At 40.1% G+C, this 20,521-nt stretch overlaps 1 protein-coding gene across 1 annotated transcript in view; it reads left to right on the forward strand.

Moving 5' to 3' along the window:
* The first annotated feature begins 3,913 nt into the window (after window positions 1–3,913).
* Window positions 3,914–20,521, forward strand: part of synpr (synaptoporin) — a 33,067-nt gene continuing 16,459 nt past the window's right edge. Inside the window, exons 1-2 of the mRNA XM_035387136.1 lie at window positions 3,914–4,298; window positions 4,434–4,499. Of these exons, the coding sequence (XP_035243027.1) occupies window positions 4,281–4,298; window positions 4,434–4,499 (84 nt within the window). The 5' untranslated portion in view covers window positions 3,914–4,280. The remainder of the gene's footprint in view (window positions 4,299–4,433; window positions 4,500–20,521) is intronic.

The following is a 20,521-nucleotide window of genomic DNA, read 5'->3' on the forward strand; positions in this document are numbered from 1 at the left end:
AGCGTGCAGTTTATCTGAGTGGAAGGTTCTGAAATTGCCCAGAGATGTGTGTGGTGGTGGAATCTGCCCCCGGGTTCTTCAAATAACATGTGCATGTGCCATTTCATAATGTACACCACAGCGAATCGGCTGCCTTCAAATTACATTACATTCTGATGCTAATGTTTGTTTTTTATTTTTTAATTTTTTGTTAGTCCTTGATAATTTTACTGCTGGGGGTGAAAACATTACAGCAGAGGAAATGCAAACACATTTAAGCAGAATGTTACAAAAATATCCAATTTGTTGAGAAAATGTGCAGATGGGCTTTATTACCCTGCATGAGTGCTATTTCAAATTCAAGCCAGTTTACGCAGCACGCACACACATTTCCCACTCCTTAAAAAAATATTTCACCTCTTCAAGTGTTTGACCCCTTTATCAGCATTTGCATAACTTAAGATATAAACTATTAAATATATTTTTAAATTGTGTGGAAAGATCATGCAGTCAATCAGTCTAGCTGATGAATTCTGTTGAGACAGAATGTCTGACATACAATACATAAATATCCAGTAGGGAAAATGCAACAACATACAGTACAATATATATTTATTTTTATATATACAATCCTTTGGGTTCAAATGTATTTATTCAACCAAGGGATGTTGATGGTTGATTTTGGACGTCTTGTTCTTTTACAAAGATTGTCATAGTTCTACATTGCATTTATTTTCTTTAAAGTTGAAATATTTCCGCACTCGTTTTGGGAAACCATAAAAAGGTTTGTTGCTGTTGAAGTGAATGTTGCTTTATCCGCATGCAGTAATGGCTGTGACTGCTCTAATCAGAGCTGGAGCCAGATGCTGCTGATAATCATCTACAGTAGACTTGTTTCCCTGATCACCGTTCAGTGTCTTTGTTATGAAACTGAAGTCTTTCTGCTCAGTGTGACTGATGGAACTGCACCCAGGTGCAGTTTTGGGCTTGACATTGCCAGCATGCGTCCTTGCCTCTGTGATCTGATTGGATGGCTGCCAGCGTGCTCGGCATATGCGACGAACATGGTGTACGCCCGAGGAGCTGATTTTGTGAGAGGGAGCCTCATCCAGACCTCTGTGTCTGGTCCTGGTGCACTGAGTGCATACATACATGCACACACATGCTCACACATTCATATAGTACTGTAAATACACCTAATGCAAAATTCTAACTTTTGTGTGCTTTGTGAATTTTAACATTTCCCTTTTGCAGTTTGTGCTCTTGATCTGTGAAGAGGAAAACATGCCCTGAGTGATGATTGGCTACAGCTGAGACCCCTGCAGGTGCGTGTCTAGTTGAAGACTTTCTGTCAGACACAAGGGTGAAGGGGGCAGAGGTGACCTTGTCGGCATATACAGCCCTCGTCAAAATGAACAGTATTTCCAAGGGGTAACAAAGAACCATTTCCCCTTGAGTAGTCCAGAAGATATCTGAAGGGCTGTCATTGGACAATGTAAATGATTGACAGGTGTTTGAGTAAAAAGACTGATCTAAAACAGCATGCTACTTTCTGAACAGTATGAAAATTATATTTATCATTAGACTAGCTATTACTATTACATTTATAATATTCAGTATATGACATTGTTCAAGGTCATCAGAGCCTTCTTATAAAAGCATTCATGTACATCATAACAACAAGATGAAGGGTGTTTTTAACATCTGTCTACAGAGATAACACCACCTGGAGGTGACATGTACATTATACGACATGACCTTTGCCCCTTGTGTGTCAGTGTCTCTGAGTGGTTGAGTGTGCCAAGTGGCCTATGGGCATGTATGTGATCTCCCTGTCTGTTCAAGATCACAGTGCGCTCACATGGTGGGTCTGTAATCTCCAGCAGCGTGTGAACTTGAGGTTGCAAATGTGGATGAATGCAGTCATTCGCAACAGTGACTTTTTATGGAAGAAGACAATTGTTTTGTGTGAGGACCAGTAATATACAACATAGAGTCCTCTCCTTTATTTTTAATTGACTATTAATTCGCATTGCTGGAACCCCCATTCAGTGGTTTTTAGTATAATTATCATCACTTTTTACCATTTCATAACTTACAATTTTTTATGTTGCCAATTTATACAGATAAATATTTTATATTTCACCCTGACAAAATGGTCATTCAGTTTGAATAGCCGTATTATTAAAACTGAAGAAAAGAGACTGAGTGCATGCTGTTTAATGTGTCGTGTGTCATAAAGACAAATGGAGACAAACAAAACAATGTGCTAAACGACAGGGGACTTAGGGGATTGTGTGGAGATCATGAGAGAGCCGATCCTATTATGCGGATAAATTATGCATGAGCCGCTCCTCTTTAGGTTGTCAGTCTTTTTGATTTCATGTGATGAGATGATTTGCTGATCAGATTGTGCTGTTTCCTAATCGCTGCCTTGATTGGGACGGAGAATTCGAGGCAGGAGGGGGATGGGAGAGTAAGAAGAGATGTAAAATTAGCCCTGCTGTCAGCCTAGTTTTCACTTATTTGTATTCAAATTGTCATCACTTTAGCAGACTCAGGACGCTTTCTTTACTCGCAATTACTACGCCTGAAGAGAATTTACAGTTCAGCTCGCATTGCAGCGCTTCCGCTGGCTAATTAGATGACAGATTCCTTAACCTCCACAGGACTGGCTATGAATAGCAAAAGCTCCACAAAAAAGGATAGTTATTTTTGCTATTTTATTAATATTATCAAAATCATATTAAATTATACAAGAAATACTTTTAAATAATGGAATGGCAAAGGAAAAATGTTAGAAACAGAAAGGGGGAAAAAATCTGTTCCAGTCTAGTAGTGGAGCTCAGCTCAGTGTTTCACACAGTTCCCTCTTCACATTAACATTATGGTTTCAGTGATTCACATTTGCCATAATCTTTTCTTGGAGTCCAGGCTGACATCAGACCTAAAGTGTTTTTTTGTTTGTTTTTGTTTGGTGTACTGTGTTGAGTATCCATGTGTCTATATGCACATATACATCGAAGTACTATATACACATGCATATGTTAAGGTGGAAAAAAGTAGCATACTTTTATTGGTAGGTCAAAGGTTATCTCAGCATTATCTACAGACTAGTGACAGTGCCTCCAATACCCTCAGAAAGATCCAGCAGTTGGGTGGCTCATGGGCAGTGATTGCACACCCGTTGGAGAACACAGAAGCCTTCAACCCTCATTCACAATACGCTTCAACTGTATTGCGCGTTTCTTATGCTGCAAAGATTATGAACATCTGAAATAACCTCTTCTTGTGGAACTGACCTTGCATATCATATGATTATGATTTACATTTATGTATGGCGTATTTAATTGGTGGGTGTCATTAAAAATGGTATGAAAATACATTTCAGTAATACAAAAAAACAGTTTAAAACGAACATACAGCAGAAACATAACAGCCAATTAGCCTCTGTCCAAACGCAAAGGAGTCCCTGTTATGTAACGCTTTGGACATGCGCGAGGTTTTACGATGCTTCATTCACACGTGAGTGCGCTTAATAGCCTTTAGGTGTTGTAGCGTTTAGCCAGCCTGAATTGTACATCACAAATATATTATCAGTAACAGTGATGTGTATCTATATTCAAAGTAAACCTATTTTTCTCTCTCGTGTACAAAAAGTAGCTATTTCTCTACATGCACCCAGCATACCTGGCCAGTGGGCTTTGTTTGTTCAAAATATTGAGAAAACTTGTAAATACAGGAACAAAGTAAAATGGATCTTTGGTCGATGGTCTGCAAAGTACTGTTCGATTGTAGCCTACCTGATATGCAACTAATTTTATTTACCAAATCATTACTTTGTTTTCAACTATGCAAATTCAAAAGTAAATGCCAGAGAATGCAAATTTAAAGCGTCGCTGAAGTTGGTGCGAAAGGGACATGCAGCGATTCCTCTTTTCAGGCTATCCGATTACAGCTCTGGTAGCCTATATTTCTCTGATGAACGTCCTGTACCGATTTCAAGAACAAATATTTGAGTTTACAGACGGCAATAAACTGAAAAATTGCTATCAATGTTATCCAATAGCAAAATGCCGAAACTATCGTTCATTTTCGGAAAGCCAATCCCAGTCTGTCTCCGTGCTGCTTTTTATTTTTCACCAAGCCGCGGGTGTTCGGCTTTTTCCGTATGTAGTAGTAATTAGAGCCGAGAGTCCTCGTTCCAGCGCGACACACTGGCACATCAATTTGATAGGTCAGCGTTGTAGTAGTGTTTACTCTATATATCGCGCAACCCGCAGTTAACCAATTGTTTAAAAATGGATACCGCTAACCAGGTAGGCAGAGAAAAACAAAGTGTTGTTGTACATTGTGAAAATGGGCTACTTCGAATGTCTACAAAGTGTAACGAAAATATTCAAATGAAGTAAACAGTGCCATCAAATACAATGCATTCTTCATTTTACCCGTAGATCGTGTCTGTTGGATCATTTGGAGTGCTAAAATTACCCCTTGGATTTATACGCGTCTTGGAATGGGTGAGTTAAGTGTTTTGAAGAAACACGTTTTCTTGTTTGTTTTGCATCATCAAAGGCGAACTTCAGGAACTGATCTTGCCAGATGACAGCCAGTATATAATAAAATATTGATTGTTTCTGCATTTAGGAAATATCGTCTCATTTTATCAATAGACAGGCTGCAACGTCTTCAAGTGGAATTCTGAACTAAGTGATGCTCTTGATTTTAAGGTTTTGACAATATAGAGCTTAATTCCCAGTCCTTATCTACACAGTTGCATCAGTACATGATGGTTGTATTTGTTCAAAGATACATGCCATTTTGATATTCTGTCTTTATTAATACATACATTTGTTTATTTATTTATTTATTTTGTTCCAGCGTCCTTGTTCAGAACTCGTCCCAGTACGTGTTCAATCATTGCATGAACAATCCGTGGCCAAATGTTTCAAGTTTATAGAATGAAATTCTTCGATCATAAATAGGACTATTAATTCCCAATACGAACATTACCGACACCATACATTGCCGTTTCCATATATATAGTACACATTATAAGCATGTGCAAATATTGTACATCTTGAATCTTTTGTAAGGCTATGGTTTTTGACTTCATAATTAAAATGAAATCTTAAATTAGACAGAAAAAGATGCACTGAATGGAACACAGGAATTAAGTTTTCAACTGCATTAAGATTGTTATGATTAATGTTGTATATAGTACCTCAAATTATGATGCAGTGCCCAATTTAATTATGACATCAAGGTCCTGCCCCTCTGAGCTTGTGTGCTTAATGTTTTTTCTGAGATGGATATAGCTCTAGGGGGGAAATATTAGCAGTTGTAAATAAAACACTGCCCTCTTAACATGGACATAGGTGACTGGACATGTGTTTGGTAAATCTGAGAGACTGCACAAAGGCTATGGGTCACACTCAGTGCAAACTGATTCTAGAATAGGAAGCTGTGCATAAAGGGTCAGTATGTTTTGTGTTAGGAACTGTGTTGCTGAATAGCATGGCAAGTGTATTATATGTTCGGAGATCATACAGCTTTGGTGAAAGGGAACTGATGTGTTTGTGTTTAGGTGCTGTGTATTGGGGTAAATATGCTAGTGCTATTGTTCGTTGAAACACTGGTGTACTGTGTTGGTGTGTTGTGTGGCACAGCAGAATGGTTGCTTGTGTTGCTTGATTAGTGGGCTATTTTTGTGGATTTCACTGTTGTGTCAAGCAGTCAGTGTTTCTATAAATGGTGTGCTGTTCTGAACAGTATTACTGAACAAATGGCTTGGTGTATTGTGTGCATTTATGAATCGTATTGATGGATAGAGAGTTCAGGCTTGTGTAGCACTGTTAAGGAGCTGGTATTTTGTTTGTTTGAAATCTTTTGGCTCATGGAGTACATGCAGTCTGCCCAGAACTACCCTTTTCTGATGTGGAACAGTGGATAATCAGGTTTCAGGGGCACCACTGTGGTTATTTTCTTGTGATAGGTATTCACATTGATATTTATGGGTCAGGGGACAAATGGCAAGTGCTGATCTGAGTTCCAGTCTGTATGTTAAAAGATAACCCTGAGACCATGGCATGCAAGTAAAATGACTAATTTGGACCAAGCACCACCATTGTCGTTAATTTTACAGATACCAGTAAATGCTAGCTCAGGTGTTGAGGTCATTCATTTTCTTTGCATTGTTTTTTCCTTGTATTTCAATGAATGCTTTTGTAAAATTATAGTGATTAATTCATGGTGTTGTCTGGGTAAGGGCTTTTAAGACGTGCACATGCAGTTTAAAAATCACTGACAATGTTATTATTAATTTAAAAAATAAAGGCATTTGATAATCAAAATTTGTAATTGAGGCAGTTGCTTCACAGTTGTAGGAAATTTTATTCTAGAACTTCATCTGACATTTAGGATGATATTTGTAATTTCTGTGTCCTTTATGTGTTTTAGTGGAATCTCTCCTTGTTCACTCTGTAAAACCTTTAAAGGTCACCAAGTCGTCTTCTCTAAAAAATTTTTAAAACCATAGGAAGTGTTTGGTTGGACCTAAAAATGTCTTCAGAAACCCTGTAAAGGCCATTTTTAGCCTCATATTTATTGAAAAATGTTGAGTGCTGACCTTCAACTGTACTGTACAGTAAGTAATGTTACTATATGAGAAATATGTTCACACACCAAAGAGAAACTACAACACTTAGCTGCTAGTGTGTAACTTTTCAATGCTGTTGCGAATCTATTAAGATTAAAGGTTCTGACTGAATGTTAAGTCTTATGGTTACAGTACAATTCACTGTCTGGTGCTTTATGCTTTTTATCCGATCTTTAGGCATCCATCCATCCTCACCACCTCCTCATTATCTGCTCTGCATCTTGAATTTTAGGATTTAATTCAGAGGTAAGACCAGCATGGTCTTCAGTTTAGTCAGCTGAGAAATTCATCGAGATGGTGCCTAGAAATTGTATGCGATGTCGAACAGCCCAGATATCTGCTGAATAATTACAGGACCTCCTGTTTTATTCTCGTACATATAGAATGTAGGCCTTGCCTTTTAGGGATTCTGTCAGCAATGATGTATAATTTGTGAGAATATCTGAGAACTACATAATCATTATGTCCCTCTTTTTCAACTGCTTGTCATATCTCACTCTTCAGCCATGCTAACAATGAAAGCAATTAGTGGGTTCAGGGAGCACATTGCTTATTTTGGGCATTTAATGCTTGGGGGAGGGCTGGGAGGGAGCGACACATTTGTCCTGCCTCCATTTATACCGGAGACTGAAAAATCAATGTCTCTCATGTGCTGGAAATTTCCATAATTTTTTTTATGCTGTACCATAGAAATGTATTTACTTGTTCACATTTTCAGGCTGTTAGAGAAATTGAAATCCCTTACATTTTCTACTTTCAAGGGAGGTAAAAATTCAGCTCCAGTCTATAGATGCCTAATGACTGGGGATGTCAGACGCACGTCTCCTTGACAACTATTATGAGATCAGTTTATTGAAATGCCTTTTTATTTTGTTGTTCAATCAGTATAAAGAGGGAACATCTGTACGAACAGTGCATGCCACTAATTAAAGTGACAAGATGGGTTTGCGTAACTCTGTGGGGCTTGACGTTTTTAAAGACTGTCATCATGTCTGTTCAGAGGAATCATTTTTACTGAGGTACTGCTTCCAGAACACTTTAATGTTTGTAGTTTGGTTTTTATGTGAGCCTGAAGATGATTTTTTTTTTTGTTCCATGAATTTATATTTGCTCTCAAATTATGAGAGACCACTGAGCAAATCATTTTTTTTTCCTCAGAATTGAAAAAATGACATAATATATGATGCACACTGTGTTTAACAAGCCTGGTTTAAAGCAGTGAGTTTGGTACGTGACCCGCTTATGTAATCTCCGTGTGGGTCAACTGCAACTCATTTCACATAGCCAATTCCATCTCTGGCACATTGTCAGTGTCTAGCAGTGAATTCTCCAAACAGCTGTGAGCTCCCATTCTGAAGTCACGCAGAAGCCGTCCCCAGAGACGGGCGCCACTGAGCGCGTGCAGATCGGAGACCGCTCACTCCACATTAGTCCTGCTTTGCTGAGGAGTGACTTTTGGTCATTCACAAGCATCAGCCGGAATAGAGGGGGCGTGCTCTTGCTGGGTCTCAAAACAAAATCCTTGATCATGAAAGAGTAGCTGTACGACTAACTAATGGACCACACTGTCCCACGTCTGTGCTACAAGTAAATTGAAAAATACTTTGCGGACAAAAGGAAGGGTCGGGAGTAATAAAGCTTTATTTTGAAACTGGAGGTGGGGTGGGGGGTTCTTCTTGGGGCTTTCTGGTTAGAGTATCTGTGATTTTGGTTGTCGGTGTGAGAACTATCCCTGTGATACCAAAGACTACAAAAATTTGCCCAACACTTGCTGTGTGACATTCAGTTTTATGTATATACATGGATCTCTTTCCATCTCTGTGTTGAGTGCTTGTGTGCGCGTGCGTGAGCACGCATGTGGATGCTTCATGTTGATGTTGATAAGCCCTGATGCTCAGAGCTATGAGCACTTGAACCTGGTCCCATTTTCAACATAGTGGGATTCATTTTCTGATGATCATGAATCATAATGCTCATTCTCTAAGAGCCAAGAGTGATGATGCTTATTCTGTGATAGTCCAAATCTTGTCTCAGTGATGTCACCTTGGTTTAAATAGAGAGGGTGCATTGCCAGGGGACATGCCTTGCCTCCACTGGTTTGTCTGTCAGCCTATTGCCATGTGCACTTATTTTTGGCCCTGGGGATTTAATAAGTGAACAAACAAAATGACTCAATACTGTAACAGTGATATAAATAAAAGTAGTGTAAAACATCCCATTGCTGATTATGTGTTAAAACAGCCCCAGAGTAAAGAAGTGGGTGTTTGGCTATTTCAGACAACACAAGGCACATTTCAGTATTACGTACTACAGGTAGACTTCTGTTGAATATATAAAATAAGGCTGTGCAAAAAAAAAAAAAAGAAAAAAGAAATTCCATACTTGTACTTGTCAGAAACAGAGAAGTAGTCTTGACATTCCCATTTGAAAGGAGGATAATCTTTCTGTGCCCCTGAAGACGAATTTGTCAGATGATGTTTTGCAAATGTTTTATATTTTACAGGGCAGAATAGTGCATACCGCAAGAAATGGACCATCAAACAGATTCCCCTGGAGTGTAGCCTGGCTTTGGTGACAGATTACCATTAGAGTAGACTTCAGAAAAGAAAAACGAAGGGGACGAATACATTCCTTTACAGCAAGTTATTTTGCTTCATGGCTATCTCAAGTACACCATGTTGCATATTTGTGGTCTTGTTTGCGAGCATGGCATGTTGAAATATTTCAGTAATTCAGATCTTATGGTATGTTTTTTTAATGCAGAGATATTAGGTGGAAGAGGTTTAATTTATAATCTCAGTTTCAATAATTGTAGGTCTCTTACCTAGAGTCCGCCTGTACATTTTACAGTTCTTTGATTTAGAAAGCCTCCTTTTTCTGGAACATGTAACTGAAGTAAAATCCATTGTTTTGTTTCTTAGTCATATTGCATTATTCTTAATGATCTAAAAAGCTATAGTGCAATAAACAATGGGGTATATGAATGAAGCAAGAATTAAATCAACTGTAATCTTCGTAGTGAGATGTACTCTGAAACCTCCTTCTGTGTGCTTGTTTATGAAAAGTGGAAATGTCATTGCAGATAATTATTGCTTTTGAAAGCCAGGGAATTGGTGAAAAGAGATGCAACTTCTCCTGGGAAAATTAATCTTTCCGCTTTCTATTTCAAGTGTCCTGTGGAAAAAGAGGGGCTTATCGCCCGGGAAACATATGGTCTAATCACATTCGGTTCGTCCGTTCTTTTGCTCACTTTAGGGACTCGTGGTCCTGTGTAAACACTGTCTTTTTCAACACTCTATACACACCACAAATGTATGTACACACAGGCTTCATGCAGTCCCGGTGAGAGAAAAACATTTCCCACTTAAAGGGGTATGTGAAAGAGGAAGCAAGAAAGAGGGATGGAAAAGAAATACAAAAGAGTGAGAAGGGTGAGCTCAGGGAGACAAACCCTGCTTTCTGGAGAGCCATTCTGCAAACAGAACAGTCTAGAACAGTCTAGTCTCACTATGTACAATCTGTTCTTGAAAAAAGATAAGCAATAACTACCTTATTTTTCCCTCGATTTTCATTCCTCCCTCTCTCTCTTTCATTCCTATTGGCGCCTCTTAAATAATCTGAAACATGGCAGCGAACCATTTACCCCACTGAGCTGCTAGTTGATGAACAACCGGAACTTTGATGGGAGATTGTGCACCCCTACTGAGCAGAGGGGTCTCTAGTGAACAATGAGGCTGGAGTTATTCTGGCGACTGTAGCTCACCCTCCCTCTCCTGAAAAATATCTGCTGCAATTGACACTGGTATGATCTGAATTAGCTCTGGGCAGTGGGACACTTCAGTGCATTATGCATGAGTGCCCTAACGGGATGAGCCACTTGGGAACCCATAAATACCTAATTCGTCCATAAACATGCTTTACTTCAATGCACTGCCTATTGAACCTTTATTTCACATTTCTGTGATGGGGTCACTAAGGGAATTAGGTCAGTAAGTTCATGATTGAGCCTAATATAGTGTAGCATGCAATTTCATTCACATTGAAATTGCCTTTTGATTTCCAAAAATCAAGAGATGCTAACCTAATGGCATAATTAAAATAACACAATATTACATTTTGAACCAAACATTAGTGAAGCAATACACCTCTTTGTTTTCATGTCTTCTTGCCAAGGATGTAAGTGTGTTTTAATACCAAAAAAAGGAAAACAATGTCTTGTCTTCAGTTGTCCTATGTATAGTTTGTATTTTATTCACAGATTACACAAGTCCTACACTGTATTGAACAGATATACCTGTAGATGACCCATAACAGTTTTGTGGCTTCTGCTGTTTTTGTGTTGCAGTCTGTGACTTAGTAAAGGTTGAATGTCAGTTCCTGTTCCTCGGTCCTAGAGCAGATTCTGTGGGTGAACCCAAGTATGTGCTCACTGTCACTGTCTTCCAAGTCACCTTGATAAGCTACAGAATAAAGGTAGCAGGGTCAAATCAGATCACATCCCATTTGGTAGGCTTTTTGGATGGACTGTTCCAAAGTTCATGTTGTTTTCAAACACAGCAGTGCTTTAAATTCAAACTGACATTTCTGAAAAGCAGTGGCATGTGGGTACATTTATTAGAAGCTGTTTCATGGAAAGGTTTAAGACCTTTCTATTGTATTGCCCTTTGTATTGTGGAATCATTGTTTTATTAAAAGAAAAATGTTTTCAAGAGTGAGCAAGGTGCTGAAGCTCAAATGGGGGAAATAATCAGATTGTGGAATTTATTGAGAAGCAGGAGGGTGTGTGGTCCTAATGCTACAATTCTCACAGCACATCTTCATGTGTTGGCAAGCTTAGTTTTCAGGGCATGTTGTCATGGAACATATCACTGAATTTTTTGAAGTTCAGTCAGATGTACGGCTCAGTATTGTTAATTTACCACAGGAGTGGGGGCACTACCACCCACCCCCCGACACACGCACACACACACACACACACACACACACACTTAATCTGCTTCTGAGATGCAGTCAGATCATGTCCCCTTTGGGTGGCCAAGCTGACTAACCACTGTGACAGCCACTGGAGGGCAGGGGATGGGCTCTGACTAGGTCACCTGACCAAGTAACCATGGAAACCCCAGCGGGGGGAAAACACTGTTATAAAAATAAATTGAGATTTTATGCTTGCGCATGGTTGCTGAAGCTTACAGAGAGGCTAGGCTTGCCTTGTCTGAGGCAGAGCAGAAAGCAGCCGGCATAGAGGGAGATGAACAGCCCTTCAGAATGTGCTTCTGTGTGCCACAGCGATTGAACGCTTCACCTATCATTGATTTCCACTTTTAATCAGATGGTTTCGTCTACTTCCCCATGTAAGCATCACTAGAAAAAGAGGAACTCACTGAAGGTGCCTTTCCATCCCTATGAAGAGTATCCCCATTCGATTTGAGGATACCTACAGTACCATCCAACCCCATTGAGGAGAGCATCTTAGTCCACTCAAGATCATGCCAGCAAGAACTGTACTGAAGGGCTCATCCTGAGAGTAATTTTAACGACTTACTGTATGTTCTTAGTCATGGCACACGTTTAAAATACGCCCCATGCTTTTCTTTCTTAACACTTTTTAAAGTGCTGATATTTACTTAAGACTGCTTTCCCAATATTTGCTTAATATAGCCTAGCACAAACACACGGACATGAACAGATTATGGATTATAAAATATATAAAATATCTGAGAAATGCATTCTAAAAAGACAACCCATTTAACACGCAGTAATGCTTAGTAAGCTTAGCAGATCATCCTGGGAGTGAGGAAATTTGGAGTTCACCTTTTGCTTAAATTTGGATGGGCGACATGGTGGTGCCGTGGGTAGCACTGTTGCCTCACCTCCTTGGCTGAAGTCCCAGCTGGGGCTATTCTGTGTAGAGTTTGCATGTTGTTCCTGCGTCCGCATAGGTTTCCTCTGGGTGCTCCAGATTCCTCCCACAGTTGAAAGACAATCAGGTTAGGTTAACTGGAGAGTCTGCATCGCCCATAAGTATACGGACCCTTTGATGGACTGCCGACCTGTCCAGGGTGTATTCCTGCCTCCTGCCCAATGCATGCTGGGATAGGCTCCAGCAACCCCCCGCACTCCTGAACAGGATAAGCGGGTTAGATAATGGATGGATGGGTGGATGGATGGATAAAATTTGGACATTAATAGGCATTATGTATTATATGTGTACTTTCGTTTCTCTGGTTAAGTAATAAATTAATTATGATGATTATAATGGCAATAATAATTGCTGTTGTTATCGTCATCGAGTTTTTCCTCAGAATCACTTTCAACCATCTACAAAACAAGATATGATTTAGAACATTTCAGCTAGATCCTTAGAGTCGGGTCAGGTTACAGTAGTGTGATGCCAAGCTGGCAAACAGCATTAATACTAAATACCCAATGAGTTCAGAGCAAACAGTCTCTGTCACTATGTGTTATATTATCTGTTCATGGGCATCAGTGTTTCTGCACCATGCTTTTGTTTCAGCCTCGACTCTTTTCTTCCTGCCTAAAAAAAAAGCACTGGGCTGTTGTGTTTTCCACATGCTTAGCGAGCGTAAAATCACAAATCAAAGTATTATGCCTCTGACGGTCCGGAAGTGGAAATTGTGGATTGTGGATAAAGCTTCTGCATCGGTGAAGAATAGGATATTTTTACACAGGACACTGAATATCACTGGAGAAACACCCTTCTTTGCAGGCTAGATCTGGTTTGTGATTTCCGGTAAAAACATTTATTATAGCTCTAGCTGCCAATAATTAGGAGGCGTCGAATGCACATGTCTGCTTTAAAAATATGTAGTCAAGCAAATGGACAAATGCCCTGTCAATGTGCTTTTTAATAAAGTTTCCGTTTAATGTTGCAGAAATTTTGTCCAAGTTCATAGCATGGGAGACTTAATTGGGTTTCTGGGATTTTTAATGAATACAAATGCTCTGGATGCGTTCTTTTTATAGATAAATCTATGTCTTGCTTATCAAAACAATTATCTGCCTATTTTGTCCTGAGAGAAATAGGACCTGGAATATAGGCCTTATTATTCTGATGTAATTTACTCTTTGGTTACTCTATATGGCAGGTAACCAGGAAATTCATGGGAACTCTTATTATCCTAGTAGGGCTGAGTGCATTAGACTGGGGGTTCTATCCGAGAGATTATGTGGTAGTTCCCATTGAGCCCTTGAAAGAAACCTAAAACCCTTTTTTACCTAATGAGTAATAGGCTTCGGTGAATTCAGTGAACAGCAATGGCTTTGCAGAGAAAACACCAAAACAAGATCCTGTTATACAAATTCACAGAATATGGTTCACTCAAACGTAATAAATAGATGTATAAGTATGTAAGTAAGTAAACATGGAAATGTGTGTGTGTGTGTGTGTACTGTATGTTTCTGCATGTTCAGTTTTGACTGGCCTAGTATGTGTTGAAATACTGCATATCAGGCAGTCACATTACATTATGTGGGTATGGTTGGTGAAGGAATTCATTGGCTCTCTCAGTTTTTGTTACTCTTTTTGCCTGGCTTTCTCTTTGTTTCCTTCCGCTGTCTCACTTATTTGTCTTTCTCTCTCTTTCTCTCTCTGTTGATATCGTGATATCTCTTACTTGCTCTAATTTCTCTAATTCTAGCTCTTCTCTCTCTCTCTCCCTCCCTCTCTCTGTCTCTCTCTATCTCTCCCCCCCCACTCCCTCTCTCTCTATGCTAATTGTGCTGGCTGTTGGGCCCCCCAGCCATGGGGTTGTATAATCCCTGCTCTTGCAGCCCAGGCCAAGGAGCCTTCATCTCAGCCCCACAGAACACAGCTGGGCGAGGCAGATAAACAAACAGGGCACAGGGCTTACAGGCTGGGCAAATACATCTATTTATAATGCACTATTGGTTTGTGCAGAGATTTTCACAACAAAGCACGAGTGAGAGAGAGAGAGAAAGAGAGAGAGAGAGGTAATCTAAAGGAATCGCAGTTGTAGGTAGGGACTGAAGTGGACAGTCTTGGGAGTATCCTTTTGACAGGGATTAGCATAGCATGTGTATCTGTGTATGCAGTTGTGTGTGTAAATGTGTGTGCACATGCATGTGTGTAATGACGTGCGTGTCATGACTGTTGATATGATGCACTCTGTGTGGATGGTGTCCCTGTGTTCTGTGGAGACTGGATAGAAAATGCTCAGTGTGGCAGTGAAGAGATCCCCATGGTGGGCACGGAGCAGAGAGGGGGGGATCCTGTGATCCCGTGGCTCATTGCAGCTGAGCACTGGCACTGCACAAGGCTGCTGTGTTCTGTACGCCTGTACTCTACTGAGCAACCCGTGCCTCCTGCAGCAGCTCCAGGCATATGGAGCCATTGCCAAAAAAGGCGGGGGCCATGATGGTGGAGGTGGGGGGGAGGGCAGAGGATAGGAGGAACACCCCCAGCACAGAGATGCCGGTGGTGGCTCTCCAAAGGTTTCAGTTGAACCCTAGATGCAATGGCCACAGGGCTGAGTGGTACTCAGGCCACTGTGTGTCTCACTTTTCCTCTCTGCCATAATGAGGTCTGGCTGGATAATTACAGAAGCGTAATTGCTATGCTCACAGCCTGATGGGATTGAACCTTTCCGTGGTATTTTAAGGCTGTTTTACACTGGAAGCGAGATCCATTCTGAACTGTGTGCTTTGGTTTGAATGGGGAATGGGGGGAGCGGGGCTTTATTTGCAAGCCTTTACACGACTTCCTGTTTCGGTTGAAGGTTGAATAGAGTGCAAGACCGGGAGAGAGAGAGAGAGAAAAGAAAGAGAGAGAGAGAGATTTGCACACATGCACAGCAGTACAAATGTCCCAGCTTAATTAAAGAAGAGAGAATTTAATAAACCACTTCTATCTCTCACTGTGGTAAAGAAGACTGAAAACAGTGAGGGACCACTAAAATGTTGAAATTTGTAAATCACGCATTAATTAATTAAAAACATACAATAAAGAAAGGCAATTGTGGCTTTGTGATGAAAATCATTTAAAACACAAGTCTACAGCTGTAGTTAAGCTTAAAGAAGTGTAAAAAGATATAGTCACTGAAATCACTATCTTCCTTTATGAAAATAATGACACTTGTCATTCTTTGAAAGCAAGTTTTTGGATACTGAATAGAATTGGAATTCATTGGATTAAAAAAAGAAACCGAGAATAGTGCATTTTACTGTGTTAGTGGCCAAGACTGAATCTCATTAGCATGACCACCTAACTTACCATAAACCAAATCTCATGTCACATCTTAAGCACAGCCCTCTGAATGCTTGGGACTCCAGTGTTAATGCTCTCACCCGGTTCTGCTCTGGCCTCAGTCCAGGGGAGACCATCCCTTCAGAACTCCAGAATGGACATTAGCTGGCCTCTGAGATATACCTCATTCATTTGGTCAAATAGCTACAGCCCCATAAAAACACTGCTATCAATTTGAGATCATTTTCAGAGATTAAAAACCCTTTACCAATCATCCCTTTCACATTGGTGAAAATCAGTCATCACGTACTCAGATTCCCCAAAATGTACATTGAAAGAAAGTTCTGTCTCATTGTGTACATTTGACATTGGGTAATACTTACGTACATTGCCATTTGTACTTTGTACTTGAACTTATTTAGTTATATAATATCCTAATGAAGACCGTTTAAAGTTATTGCCAGTGATATTAGGCAGAGCGTTAAAAATGTTACTGTTAAAATGCCATTTAAGCCAGTAGAAATGTGCCCCTACAGATGGTCCTGTATGCTCTGTCAGTTCCCATGGTACTCTGTTGAATGAGTTGGCCAGAGTGGGACTGCACCCCAGCAGGAGTAAGTGTTAGGATTTTCTTAGCAGTTAAGCATGTATGAGAATTCTCAATCTGAAGAGTGTAGCGTTTCTAAGAAATGAAACGCTGAGGTGAAATATGCTGTGCTGTGAATGTACATGGCTCCTTACAGAAAGCACTGGGAATAGTGTTGTACAGTGAGATGCAGGGTTGCACACATTGTTAGTTGTGCAGTGATTGGAGGAATGACCCCCTCACCCGCCTCCTCGTTGAAATGAGAGCAGTGAGCAGGATGAAAATTAGCAGGCCATTTAATCATTGGAGAAGATGAGATAAGCAGACCTCAGCCAAAGGCCTCACCAGAAACAAATTAAAATGTTATCATCACACAGTCAACCTCTTTTGCCTGTACCCCGCTGGTGCCTCTGCTTCTTACACTCTAACACATCCAATCCCCCTCCCCCTGAACCAACTTCTCTCCCAGCAGTCAGAGATGGCACAGCCATTACTGTCAGGGCTATTAAGGCATATGAGGTGCATTGTCTATCAGCCACGGCAGTTTGAATAAGACATATTATATGAAGCATTTGGGTTTTCATTATTAAATCTCGGCAAGGGTTCAGGCAGTGTTTTGTCAGACACTGCGTTACATGGGCAGCATTTGCTTTACCATGTTCCTACAATCCCTCCATTGCAGGCACTGTGCCTGGAAGCTGCCAGCTCTGTGTGGCTGTCTCTGTGCCACAGCCATCATTTCCTGGTTGTCATGTGTACTTTTTTCCATTGGCAAAGTGGCTGGACATTGCGAGCACAGCAGCATGCACTGGTTTGCTTGTTTCTGTACACAGGCAGACTCATGTCTCTGGATGCATTCAATGTTTTGTTTACTGTGGTCATCCCCTTCAGTGGTAGCTCTTGTCCCTATGTTTGTACGCTTTGAACATGTAATGGAAAGTCTATGCTTGGAATAACTGTATCAAGCATACTGCATTCTTTAAGGTCTGTAGTCACAGGTGTGGGACCTTGGGGGTGCATATACACTTTTCCTTGGTTTGATTTTCATATATTTTCCCTAACATCTTAAAAGACACTTAATGCCCATGCATGCACATTTTGAATGAAATATGTGAATCCGATGGTATTTTTTCAGAACAGTCATGCATTTTCACATGAATGGCTGTTCTCAAATTTAAAAAAAACTATGGTCAGTAGTCAGAACACATGCATCGCTGCCCAGAGAACATTCAACATGACAGCAGGGACAGTTTTGGCCTTTAAAAAATGCTTCCTGGCTTGCTGTCCATAACGAACCCAAATCTTACAGACAGAGTCACAATTCAGCACAATTATACCAGCTTTCGAAACCACAAATCCTTTAAAAAGCACCTGCATAGGCATACACTTGACAGCATAAACAAGCTGTCAAACCAACCTCACACTTAGTGGGTTCAACCAAAAACCAAAACAAGATGAATATCCTTCATGAATATCACTTTTAGGTCAACATCCCCACTTGTCTTTCAAGGTTTTGTTAAATTTCCTGTAGATTGTAGTTTCTTGTGAACTTCATTTAATAAGTGCAGTACATCTTTATGTTTTTTCTGTTTTTGCTTTTATGTCATTAACCATGATTACCAGTGTATTTCTTCTACTTATTCTGTAGTTTAATTTAAGTTTGATGTCTGAACTCATAATTAATGTCATAAGTCATGCACCTGGAGATTTAGTAAGTTGCTTAAATTTCATGGTCTAAATTAATGGAGCGAGTTCAGCTATTACACCTTAGTGGCGCCTGCATTCAGTTAGTAAATGGTGCCGTTGGTGCATAACTTTACTCCAGGTGTTTCTGAATATCGCCAGCAGATGGTGATGATTAGTTGGGTTCCATGGTCATTTAGTGGTGCATTATGTACTAATACTGTTGCTGTAGCTGATGTATGGATTTATAGGTATTTTCACAACACTTGTCTCATCTGCCTATTACTCCATTATTTTCAAAGCTTTTTGATCTTTTCTGTTTTCCCCAAAACAAACTTATGTTTGGAGCTTAATACCACTGTACATGCAGTATTATCCCTTTGTTTTTTTAACTTTAAATTTCATGTGACAGACATATCGACATGTTAAATACAACTGTAAAGGCTTCCTCTTGTAAAAGAATAAGCCTTAAGTAATCAGACCTTACATGATTTTATCAGTGTTTTGAACAAATGTTTTTGCAGATCTGATGACAACTGTTTGAAAATAGGCTGATAAGAGTTGAGGGAATGTTTTTTTTTTTCATTTCCTTGTTCAGCAAGGTTGGGAACAGTACCTGTTGTAGCCAGAGGGGGTCAGTAATGTAATTTGAGTAAGAGCACATGCTCACACATGATGACTCAGATTGTAATAACTGGTGAATCATGGGGGAATTTAGGAAAAACATTTTCTCACAGATGTTATGCATCATCACCTGTTAAGACACTGAAATTCTTCACTCAGCCTGTGTCTCCTATGCATGTCTGTTTCCTTTGAAAAGGCATGTTCTTACAGTATGATGGGCTGAAATTTTGTGTCACTATCCTTACTTCAGGCAAGGCCATTTATTTTAAATTCTGAAGGATTGAACAGTGGTTTAGACATTTACTGCGTTTAATCCATTAATGCTCCCAGAATAGTTGAGGGGAGCTAAATTGTTCGATCAAGGCTATCATTTGGCAGCTCAGTGACTTGGCTGGAATGAAGATTTCAGTCGCCTTGGCCCTCCAGGGTTGAGCAGTGCTTCTTTAAGCAATAGCATAGTTACATTCCTTAGTTACGTTCCTGAATTCCACACTGAAGGAATTGATAGGACCACTGAAGAAACTTCAGCGCAGGTGGGGCATCATTTTGTGTGGTAATTTTAATGAGAGAAAATTCAGAAGACTTTAATTCTTGAACCCACTGAGCACAAGCAGCCCCTCAGCTCAAATTAATATTCCTCTGAATTTTCCTCAAATGCAGCTTTATTTCATTTTATACTGTGAGCTGTGGATTACAGACCAAGAGGGAAATTGAATGGTGCAGAGCTCTACTTCTGGAGACTGAACAGGTGTTCCATAAAGAGCCCTTTTTCCAAATATTTGTTTTGAGTTCACTCCCTTGTTTCTCAGTGAGGAGTTGGGAGACTCATAATTGAGGATAAATGCTGCAGAGCATGATGCATCAAACCCCACATTGAGGTGGTTGTATAATAACTCAATTTTCTGTGTTTTTAATTTACAAATATACAGTATAACCCTTATAATACCCTTTGGTCCTCATGTAAAGCACTCAGAAGTCAGTCAGATGGTTAAATTAGAAAGTTGTAAAAATCTTGTTGTACTCCTGTGTGACAGAGTTGGCCACTGGGTGGCATGTGTGGGGCTGACCATATCTGACAGGATGCAGGCGTTACCGTCTGCAGAAGAGTATCTGCCTCTCCATGAGATGCGTGACCCAGTTCCTACTTTCACTTTGAAGCTAGTACCTGTACCTGCCAATATGGGGAAGGGAGTATTAGTTGAGGACTTGCTTGGAGATGAAAAGACAGCCCAGGAAAAAAACACCTCATGGTACGAGGAGAGCCGAGGGGAGCTTAGCTGATGCTCTGGTCACAAAGCAGACAGAAACTGAATCACAGCTTCCCTAGGACTGGAAACATAAGCAGCTCAGTTTTTATCTAAAATATGCAGATTTGAATAGATTATAGTGACAGATGGTAATAGCCTGGCAAACTGGCATGCTCATGTGTTGAAGCCAAACTTGTTCACTTACAATATGATAAAACCTAAAGCCCTGGTTCATTTCTGTGATTTAATATCATTGTACAAACTCTTTACTTTAGACAAATGATATCAGCCAAGGCGGCACTCTGTTTAGTTCAATACTGTAATACTTAAACCAAGCCAGACCTGACTACAAGCACACTGTTTAGGCCTCAAAAGTAAGTTGTATATTACGTCAGCACCATTAAATGTATTGTTGTTGTTATTGTCGTTCTTGTTCTGAATCTTCACCTCTGCATTCGTCTTCCAAGTCATCCCCTTTTTCTCTCCTTGCTCCCTCTCTGCCTCACAAAGGAATGCTCCTG

The sequence above is a fragment of the Anguilla anguilla genome, chromosome 13 (genome assembly GCF_013347855.1).
Source record: "Anguilla anguilla isolate fAngAng1 chromosome 13, fAngAng1.pri, whole genome shotgun sequence".
In the NCBI taxonomy this organism is placed as follows: domain Eukaryota; kingdom Metazoa; phylum Chordata; class Actinopteri; order Anguilliformes; family Anguillidae; genus Anguilla; species Anguilla anguilla.